This window comes from Chenopodium quinoa, unplaced genomic scaffold, assembly GCF_001683475.1.
Source record: "Chenopodium quinoa cultivar QQ74 unplaced genomic scaffold, ASM168347v1, whole genome shotgun sequence".
Taxonomy (NCBI): domain Eukaryota; kingdom Viridiplantae; phylum Streptophyta; class Magnoliopsida; order Caryophyllales; family Amaranthaceae; genus Chenopodium; species Chenopodium quinoa.
The window spans coordinates 5,855,063-5,865,875 of record NW_018745000.1 but is presented as its reverse complement, the minus strand read 5'-3'; the positions used below and the strand labels follow the sequence as shown (position 1 = coordinate 5,865,875).

The 10,813-nt window shown below is 33.2% G+C and overlaps 2 protein-coding genes across 2 annotated transcripts; one reads left to right on the top strand and one right to left on the bottom strand.

Annotated features, from left to right (window-relative positions):
- The first annotated feature begins 259 nt into the window (after window positions 1-259).
- On the top strand, window positions 260-1,738 carry LOC110707603 (protein FAR-RED IMPAIRED RESPONSE 1-like). Its single transcript, XM_021885630.1, has 3 exons — window positions 260-420; window positions 621-1,430; window positions 1,675-1,738. The coding sequence occupies exons 1-3, from the start codon at window positions 260-262 to the stop codon at window positions 1,736-1,738; spliced, it is 1,035 nt and encodes a 344-aa protein (XP_021741322.1).
- Window positions 1,739-8,030: 6,292 nt separating this feature from the next.
- LOC110707602 lies at window positions 8,031-10,486 on the bottom strand. Its single transcript, XM_021885629.1, has 5 exons — window positions 9,694-10,486; window positions 9,070-9,631; window positions 8,685-8,888; window positions 8,542-8,602; window positions 8,031-8,438 (listed from the first exon to the last, which is right to left on the bottom strand). Exons 1-5 carry the CDS (start codon window positions 10,484-10,486, stop codon window positions 8,031-8,033), a joined length of 2,028 nt encoding a protein of 675 aa, XP_021741321.1.
- Between the last annotated feature and the right edge of the window lie 327 nt (window positions 10,487-10,813).

Sequence of the window (10,813 nt, the reverse complement as noted above, 5' to 3'; positions counted from 1 at the left end):
TTCTACCTGTGATGCAAATAAATACTCATTGGTTTTCTGCCCTTTTATTGGAGTTGATAATCATAAGAGATGTGTTACATTTTGTGCTGCTTTATTATCTAAAGAAGATGTAGAATCTTTTGTGTGGCTATTTCAAAATTTTTTGAAGTGTATGGGAAGAGAACCCTCTTGCATAATCACTGATCAAGATCCTGCAGTGGGTATTTCCATACAAAAGGTTTTTACCAAGACTAAACACAGGTTATGTATGTGGCACATAATGAGGAAGGTACCTAAAAAGGTTGGAACTCAGTTTTGTAACGAAACTAAGTTCTTGAAAAAGCTAAGTGCAGTAGTTAGGGATAGAGAAATTGATCCCCATGTATTTGTTGATGGCTGGAACAGTGTTATGGAGGAATTTGACCTTGTAGATCATGAGTGGTTTGCATACATGTTCAAGATTAGGCATCTTTGGATCCTTGCATGTTTCAGGGACTTGTTTATGGGTGGGTTACTGCAATCTACTTCTAGATCTGAAGGTGAAAACAGTTTCTTTTGTAATTTTATAAACCCCCATGTGACCTGTGTTGAATTCTTTGTCCGTTATGAAACCGTTATGAAACTGCTCTTGATGCTCAAAGGCATGAACAGGATGAGTTGAACAGGCTTAATAAATATGAGCCTCAATTGGTTACTCATTTACACTTGGAAAAGCACGCTGTTGTTGTTTACAGTCGTGCCATATTTTATGATTTTCAAGAAGAATGCGAGGCAGCCTGTTTCTCATGTGGTGTTGAAAGTTGTAGTTCTCTATATGGAGATGGTGTGGAGTTTCCTGTAATTGTTGATCATGAGAAAAGGAAAAACTTTGATGTAAATTTTGACTTGGCCACATATGAATGCAGTTGTACTTGTAAAATGTTTGAGAGTCAAGGCATCTTTTGTAGACACATTCTGTTTATTATGAAAGGCAAGTCTATACGTGAAATTCCTGATCTTTATATTATGAATCGTTTGAGAAAAGACATTCTGAAGAAAGCTTCAGGCATAAATGTTGTTCTGGATGATGCTTCTAGGTATGATAAGAAGAAGCAATTGGTGAGTGATGTGTGGTCCAAGATTTTCAGTTGTGTGAGTTTATCTGAGCAATCTGAGGATGATTTATCTGAGCTTATTAGGACATTATTTTCATTTGAGGAGCAGATGCTGACAAAGAATAATTCTGAAAATGCAACTAGTTCAAAAGAGGTGAAAGATGCTGATATTCAGGTTTTGGTTGGGTCAAATGAAGTAGATGTAAACATCTTGCCTCCAAATCAGTATCTTAATAAAGGTTCTGCCAGAAGTTCAAAGTGGTTGAAGAGTGCAAAAGAAATAGCTTCTGAAGAAAAATCCAAAAAGGGCAGAACCTGTAGAGCTTGTGGGCAATCTGGTGTATACTGTCCAAACAAGTAGTTCTTCAGGTATTTTACTTTTACATGTGTCCCATTTACTTTAATCTGTTATTTATATACTTTAAAATTTAACTTGATTTACTTTTTATTTTTGTGCTGGTGTTATTATACTTGTACTTTTTTTTTAGGTATTTCACCTTTGTACTTTTCTCATTTAATTTAAGTTGAAATTCATTTACTTTACATTGTAATTTATTTACTTTAATCTGTCATTGATTTTGTGATGTTTATTTTTGTGCAGTTATTATAATACTTGGAAATTTAAAGATGTTTTGGATGATCAAGATATACTGAAGAAATGTTAATGTTTTTTTTTTTTTTTTTTTTTTTTTTATGTAATATTTTTACATTTACTCTAAGTAATTGTATTGCAAAAATAAAATTCAATTTATTTACTTTTACTTATTATACTTTAACTTTATGAAATATTTCATTTACTATAACAAGCATTGAACTACCACTTCCACAACCACCTCACAACCACCTCCACCTCCACCTCCACAACCACCTCATAAAGACTTTATTTTTGAGCTTTTTACTTTTAACTTCATGTCTTTTACTTTAACACTAATTCCCTTTACTTTTAAATCGAACATCATATTTTTGACTATTTTTGAACTTTTTTTCTCTTAAATTTGTTCCTTTTACTTTAATAATAATTTCATTTACTTTTGGATTAATTTATTTAACTTTAATAGTATGTTTCTTTACTTTAAAATTGAACACCATATTTCAAAAAGACTTCATTTTCTAAACTATTTTCTTTTACTTTTAACTGCGTTCCTGTTACTTTAACATTATTTTCATTTATCTTTTGATTGATTTCTTCTACTTTTATATCTAGCACCATTTTTCACACAGAATAATTCTACTACTTCAACTAAGAGATATAATATTTTTACATTTACTCTAAGTAATTGTACTGCAAAAGTAAAGTCCAGTTTATTTACTTTTACCTATTATACTTTAATTTTATGAAATATTTCATTTACTTTATGATATTGTTTTTTCCTGCCTTTCACAATGAATAATATATCATATGAATTATATTATCATGTAATGTCCTTATTTACAAAATTGAAGATAATGTCCTATATTACTCCTTTCGTCCCAATATACTTGACACAATTTCCATTTCCATCCGTCCTAAAATACTTGACACATTTCTAAAATTAGCACAGGACCACATTTATAACATTATATTTTAATACTCCCCTATGGTCCCATGTTAACAAAACTTGTTAATATACGAGGCTGTTTTATAAACAAAATATTCTTTTCTCTCTCCCTTATCTCCATTGCACAACCACCTACACCACCTTCTACCACCGCACAACCACCTCCACTTCCACAACCACCTTATATATTTTTTGAACTTTTTTCTTTTACTTTTAACTTCATGTCTTTTACTTTAACACTAATTCCCTTTACTTTTAAATCGAACATCATATTTTTGACTATTTTTTATTTACTTTTGGATTAATTTCTTTTACTTTATCAATATTTTTCTTTACTTTAAAATCGAACACCATATTTCAGAAAGAATGCATTTTCTAAACTTTTTTCTTTTACTTTTAACTGAGTTCCTGTTACTTTAACCTTATTTTCATTTACCTTTTGATTGATTTCATCTACTTTTATATCTAGCACCATTTTTCACAGAAAATAATTCTACTACTTCAACTCAGAGATATAATATGTATTCTTCATACAAACATACTACTTAAACCTTAAAACTAATGTTTTGGATTAATAATATTCAACTTAAAGTACTCTAATGTCTATGACATATTCAAATCTATTAAAAACATTTACAATTCTTCACATGTTTTTTGTGCTTTCTTCTCTTTCCAATCCTTAACATTTGTCAGCAGTTTCTCTTGCATCTGATTGTTTTCATTGAGAAGTAGGTCAAGTACTGTTTTTATATGATGTTGTGTCAATCTTTGAAATTCCTGTAAAAAAACAAAAGATTAACTTTAGTTTAAATAATTTATGCTATAAGTAATCCATATAACTTAAAGAATTCAAGGACTTTAGAAATAAGTATGGTAACTTACCTCTTTTATGGTTCCCAATCCTATCCCATTAACACCATCATACACCTTCATGTACAGCATTAGATAGCTTATTCCTGAGTAATTTTCTTGTCTTTCTTTTTGGAATGGAAGTTCAATTATTCTCAGCTTGTAGGACAACATATCATTTGCCTTTGGATGCTTTCTTTTTTTAAACAGCTTCTGCAATTTGTACGGTCTGCTGTGGAATGAATATTAATGTAATATGATACATTGAAAAATGAATTTAATGTCATTTTCTTAATCTATTTATGCTTTACCGTTTCTAAGATAAAACTCTGTACAGGCTCATAATCATCAATGCTCTTATATAAAGTGTTGTCCAAATGATCAATAGTTTTATCTTTGAAGTTTATACATCAATAGTTTCAGAGGTATAAATACCTGCACATAAAAAATATTTACACAAATTTACTTTAAAGTTGTTTTTTATTACTTTAAACATATATTTTCCTACTTTAAATATTTATTCTATATCTTACACATTCAGCTGCATCCAAGTCCAATGATTATGATTTTGTCCAATCAATCCATAGTTTTTGCAAACTTGTTACTCCCTTTTTCCCATGTGCAAACACATAGTTAAAGCATCTTGCAAAAAAATTCCCAAGTTTATTTCACATATTTATACAATGCATAGTTTTATATTATAAAAGTAAACGTTAAAAAACTTACCATGAAGTCAAGTCCAAAGAAGAATCTGACCATGTCATTTTCAGACCTGTCTTTTTGCCTTTCATTGTTATTGAGGTGGTTTGACCAAGCACTGATCAAATTAGTTGAAGCTTTCCATTCATTGAGCAAAGTGTTACAATCTCCCCTTATTATTTCAATTGATTCTCCAAACCAACCTACTACTTCGCTGTAATGTTAAATTAAATTTTAAATTAAATTTATGTCAAACAATTCAATATATAATGCAACAGGAGTATTAGTTTATTTGCAAGTATAACACATACCTCTTGTTTGGAAAGTTTTCATCATCATTGACTGCTAAGTAGTTAATCACTTGGTTACATTTCAAGCTCATGTTTTTCATTTTCTCCTTGTGTGTTTTCAAGAAATCAGAAACATATATCATATCTTTCACCTCTTTCTCATGCTCAAGTTTTCTAACAACTCTGAACCTTGAAACTTTTTCCACAAGACTTTTTCTTTTAGTGTTTATCTCTGCCAAAGTAAGAGCAACACAGATTTCTGTACGATACATCTTTCTCCTATTTGCTAAATCAAGGTCAGAATCAAAAGGGTCTCTGGTAAAACACAGCATATGCATCATTGTAAAAACACCACAATCAAGAGTATATTTTGGTGTTTTCCACTTGAACTTAACTTCATCAAACTCATAAACTAGAATTTCATCAGCTTTTTTATGATTTATTCTCTTCAGGAAGTTTGACATTTCCTCCACCTATACCATTTGTAAAGCTTATTTTCGTCGCCCAAAACCTTGGGCAACGAAATGGGTCTAGACATGGGTCCGAAGCCCTAAGGTCGAAGCCCATTACATATTGGGCGACGAATTTTTATTTCGTTGCACAAAGGTTACTTTGTGCAACGAACAAGTTAGTTGCCTATGATCTGTTCATTTCGTCGCCCATAATATTTTGGGCGACGACCAAGTTCATTGCCCTATATTTGATACATTGGGCGACAAATTATTTTCGTTGCCCATAATATTTTGGGCAACGAAATTAATCGACGCCCATCTTTTCCCCAATGGCCCAATGTGCGTTATGTCGTTGCCCATAGTACTTTGTGCAACAAAGTTACTCGCTGTCCATATTTGTTGGTATCGATCATATGCTTTTTAATAGGGTCGAGTGTTTTTATTATTTTCTTACTATGGGTAGTACAACCTATTAAAAAACAAATAAATCTGAAAATGAATTCAAATACCAAACATTTTGAATAATTATTATATGAAATAGTTTAATTTATAAAAACATATTAAGAAAATGTGTAAATTATAAGATAATCCCACTTTGTCAACAAGGTACATGATCCTTTAAAAATTAAATAAAATAACACTAATTACAAACTTAATTACATCGACCCCTTCTCAACGCTGCTCATATATACCACCTTCAATAGTTGCAATCATCCATCTTTCGAATTCATTGCTAGCCCATGTTATTCCTATGTAAGTGAAACATAAGTTAGTAACATCAAAATAATTATTGAAAGCATCCGATATTTTAGTATATAAATCATGCAATCATTTTCACAAATCTAAACTTTATTACACAATAGTATTAAAATTGCTGCATCCAAAAATATATACTAGTTATTTTCACCTTGCGAATGAGGATATATCAAAGGGGATGCAAGAAGAATTTACATTTCCTTTCAAAAAAATAATATACCTTTGTCCTACAAAATTTGAGACTCAACATACCTCAGAAAAATTCATTCCAAATGATAAAGCATACCTCACTAAAATTCATTGATGATGAACACGGGCCTCCACCCAATGCTTGCCTAAAAAATCCACAAGCTTTTTTCCTGAATCTAGAATTCGACACTCAAAATGTATACTACTAAGTTGCCACATGATCAGTTATAGGTTTGGTTATGTTATCAGGCTCTAGGTCAAGCTTTTTGACCTGAGCCAGACCAACGCACAATAGATATTGACTAGTTATATCAGGTTTTTAAAACCAGTCTATATTCAGATGAAGCTATAAATTTTGTGACTGGCTCGGAATTAAGCTTGGTACTGAATCAGCTCAGATATGGAACAGGTTCAGTCTTAGGTGCGTGGTTTCATAGCTGGAGGTCGATAACTTGATTACAGATGTAAATCTGTATTAGTAAAGAAGCTAATATGCATATGCCCAAAGATCTCAATAATAGAAATCAGATTTAAAACCATTTATCCCTACATCACACAACAATATCTTTGAACTGAAAGGGTATTTTATCAGTACTCTAACACCAGAAAGCTTGCACAAACAACGACCAGAAACCTATTCATTCCAAGCAAAGCATGTATTCGTACAAATAATAACTTGCTCATATGATATCTACTCATTTTTCCGAAACAGAACCTAGTCAATAGTCATACAAGGGCAAATGAAAGTCCACAGACTTTCAACCTGCCTAGGAATTCTCAGGAATCCCATCCTCAAACAACTGTATCACATCAGAAATTTTTGGTACAACGAGTTATTTAGCAAATTACACGGGAATAACTTCATCTTCCGCCAGTAGAGCTTGTAAGTTACCAAATCTGATGTTTCTAAAACTTCCTCTGAAAATACAAGTAATGCAAAACCAAAGTTGCAGATAGAGGAACACAAAGGCGAGAGGGGATTCTGCATACTCAGCCGACAACTTAAAATACATATAGTCGGCTGAGCAGAGGAGTCATCTATTAACTCTACTCTTTCACAGGTTCATATAATAGCTCCATGCACTTATCTCCAGTTAAAGTTGTGGTGATAGTCAGGACAATGAGATGAACACAGTCGTGGTAAGGAAAAACAAAGGACGATAAAATATAAAGCAGAATCAACCAGCAGTGCTTCTCAATGTCCTAATGATAGTAGGCTTGTAAAGGTCGAAAAGAGGCAACAAAAGAAAAGAAGGAAAAGTTCGAGGTTTAAGGATAAGACACGTGCTATGCTAAAAAGGACGTAAGAAAGAACCCAATGCTACAGAAACAGTCAGGCTCTACAGAGGAGAGTGATGGGGATGATGATAGACACCATAGACATAGTATACAAGGACTAGGTCCAATTCTAAGAAAGAGTCAGATCTTGGAGATATTATATTTTAAATGTTTATAGAAGTGAATTATATTTGACTGCATACTCCATCCAACTATTCAGTATGCTTGCTTCATAAACTTCATAAAAAGCTAATAGACACTACCAAGAACCATAACAGCAACAACACGCAGCAACATATTTTTTTGATAATAACTAAAAATATATATCTCAAATAGAAGATGAGTAAGTGTCATACCTAAGTTGCTCAAACATTTTCATCATATCATCTCTGAGCTTCTTTTCACGTTTCTGAGCTTCTATGTTGATTCTAGATACGGTCGCTTTAAGCTCATCATTTGATGCTATAAGCTCTTCATTTGAGGTTCTAAGCTCTTCATTAGATTCCTTCAGGGATTCAATCTGAGATACAAGTACACCCTCACGTGTTGCGGCATCCTCTTTTAATTGTTGAATCTCAGCCGATAATTCCACTCTAACTTCATTAGTTTCTCCTACAACTCTTCTTTTCTTAGGTGGACGAGCTCCAGGACCAAGTCCCTTGACATATCCAGACTTTGGTTTGAAAACCTGCTTCTTTGACACTTAGTGTATCTTCACCATGCTCTTTCACTTCTTTTTTCATGAAGGTTTCTAAGCGCCTCATAGTCTTTTTCAGCATTAGGTTCAAATCCCTTGTCTTTATTCCTAGCATATTAATTCAAGCACAAGAATAAATAACTCAATTCAATGATTTATAAAATTTATAAAACTTATATAAAAAAATACTAAAAAAAACCACCAAGGGACTATTGATTACTTTTTAGTTTTCTCAAATAAGGTGATGTAATGAGGATCCTGTTGAGTTTCAAGTGGATTATCTGATGATCCTTCATGTTCTTGACTACCTTGAGTTTGTTGCACTTACACCTAAACAATACCACCTTAGGACTTGTTCGGTTTTCTAAGGCATCATACTCCAGAACAATAACTTCATCTAAAGTCCCGTAAAAGTCCTTCCCTCCACTCTCTGCATCCCCTAATACAACAACGCCACTATTTTGGGTTTTTCGATGTCTTTGACGCTTTTTAGTGTGAAATCTAAACCCATTAATAACATATCCATCAAAAGTTACAACACGCTTCATTGGCCCTCGTGCCAAGCACAATAATTCTTCTGTAACTCGTTCATCCTTATCTTCCCAAAGTTGTATAATCTAATTATTTTCAATATAAATACAAATAAAAAATGAATATATGTGCAGAATTTAATGTATTTATGTGTATATATATATATATAGGAATAAAGCACTATCTTACTCTATTCTCAAACCACTTGCAGAATTCAACATCTCGATGGCCTATGTCATTCTCATACTCACTACGAACAAAAAAAAAAAATGTTTAGCAACATTTAGTCCGTATAATCGTATAATAATATAATTATAATTTTATATACTTACTCAAAAAAAGGTTGTGCTTCTTCACAATTCTGCAAAACATACAATTGAGCTTTTCTCCAATCTTCAATACTCAATTGCTTTAAATTTGGCTTCCCCAATGTCTTGCCGGTGTTATAAAACACCGAAAGACTATGAAGTTGTGGATAGTTCATATCCTCATTTTGATCTAAACGATTGAATTGTGTCTCAATCTTAGAGAGATATCTAGCACAAAATACTAGTAATTCCTTCTGAATATACCCTTCGGCAATTCATCCTTCAGGATGCACTTTGTTCCGTACAAATGATTTAAATGTCCGCATTGCTCTAATAATAAAGACTAGAATAAGTGTAATAAAATTCACTTTATTTTTAGATATTTAGACATACAATAAATTAAACTTACCTTTCAAATCGATACATCCAGCGATAATGCACAGGTCCAGCCAATTTTGCTTCTGTAGCTAAGTGTATGGGAAGATGAATCATCACATCAAAGAAAGCCAGAACAAAGATACGTTCTAGCTTGCATAATGTGATTGCTATATTTGCTTCCATTCGTTCCAAGTCGGCTACTTTTAAGGTCTTAGCGCAAAGCTGCTTAAAAAACAAACTAAGCTCTCTTAAAGGTTCTAAAACTTTTTCATCTAAGACACCTTGAAAGGTCAGGGTAAGCAAATCTTGCATGAAAACATGAAAATCATAAGTTTTCATTCCTATGATTTTTCCATCTTGCAAAGAAGCACATCGAGAAATGTTAGATGAATAACCATCGGGGAACGCTAATTTCGATAAAAATGTGACAATTTTCCTCCTTTCATGTAAGGTCAAGTTGAAAGGGGCTCGCGGTATTTGATACTTGTCCCTTACTTTCTTCGGTCGAAGATCATCGTGCATTTTCATGGCTTCTAAATCCAACCGAGCATTTACAGAGTCTTTGTTCTTTCCAGGTAAGTCTAGAAATGTGCCTAATATATTTTCACAAACGTTTTTTTCCACATGCATCACATCCAAGTTATGTCGAACTAACAGATGTCTCTAATAAGGCAATTGAAAAAAACGCTAATCTTTTTCCACTGGTGAACAATATATCTTTCCCCTCTTTTTCGTTTCCCTTTATTATCTTTACCAAATTCCACATTAGGGTATCCATGTAGCTGCTCCAAAGCATCATTCCCTGATAATGGATTAGGTGGTGCGCGCCTTTCAACTTTCTTACTAAAGAACCTCTTATTAAGTCTCCACTTATGATCTGGTTCTAAAAAAACACGATGACACATATAACACCATTTGTGGCCATGTTTCAACCATTCGGAATTTGTGTCTTTGTGGCAATTAGGGCAAGCCTTCGCCCCTTTAGTGCTCCAGCCAGACAAATTGGCATATGCTGGGAAATCACTAATTGTCCACATTAACACTGCTCGCATATTAAATGTCTCCTTACTATGGGCATCAAAGGTTTGTACCCCACTCTCCCATAATTCCTTCAACTCATCTATCAAAGGTTGCAAAAAAACATCTATGTCATTACCAGGAGATTTAGGGCCGGGAATTAATAATGACAACATCATGTTGTCTCTTTTCATGCACATCCAAGGAGGTAAATTATAAGGTACCAACATAACAGGCCATATGCTATATCTACTACTCATGTTCGCCCCGGGATTGAACCCATCACTATCTAAAGCCAAGCGTACATTACGTGCATCTGCAGCAAATTCGGGATATAGCTCATCTAAAGACTTCCACGATTTTGAATCTCTTGGGTGTCTCATAATACCGTCGTCATCATCACCAGCATGTCCTTTATTATGCCACCGCATGTGCATTGCTAGCTTGGAGCACATGAACATCCTTTGGAGCCTTGGAATAAGTGGAAAATGGCACAAGACTAATTGAGGTACTCGTGTTTTTCTATGGACACCCTCATCTTCATCATCTGAATTCTCATCATCTTAAGAAATATCCTGCTTCCATCCAGGTGCTGAACACTTAGGACATTTAACTTCATTTGCAAACTCCTTTCTAAATAAAACACAATGGTTGACGCATGCATCAATCTTAACATAATCTAACCCTAGCGCTTTAGTATATTTTTTTGCGTCATAAGAGCTTGAAGGCAAATTGTTATCATAATTAAACGCCCTATG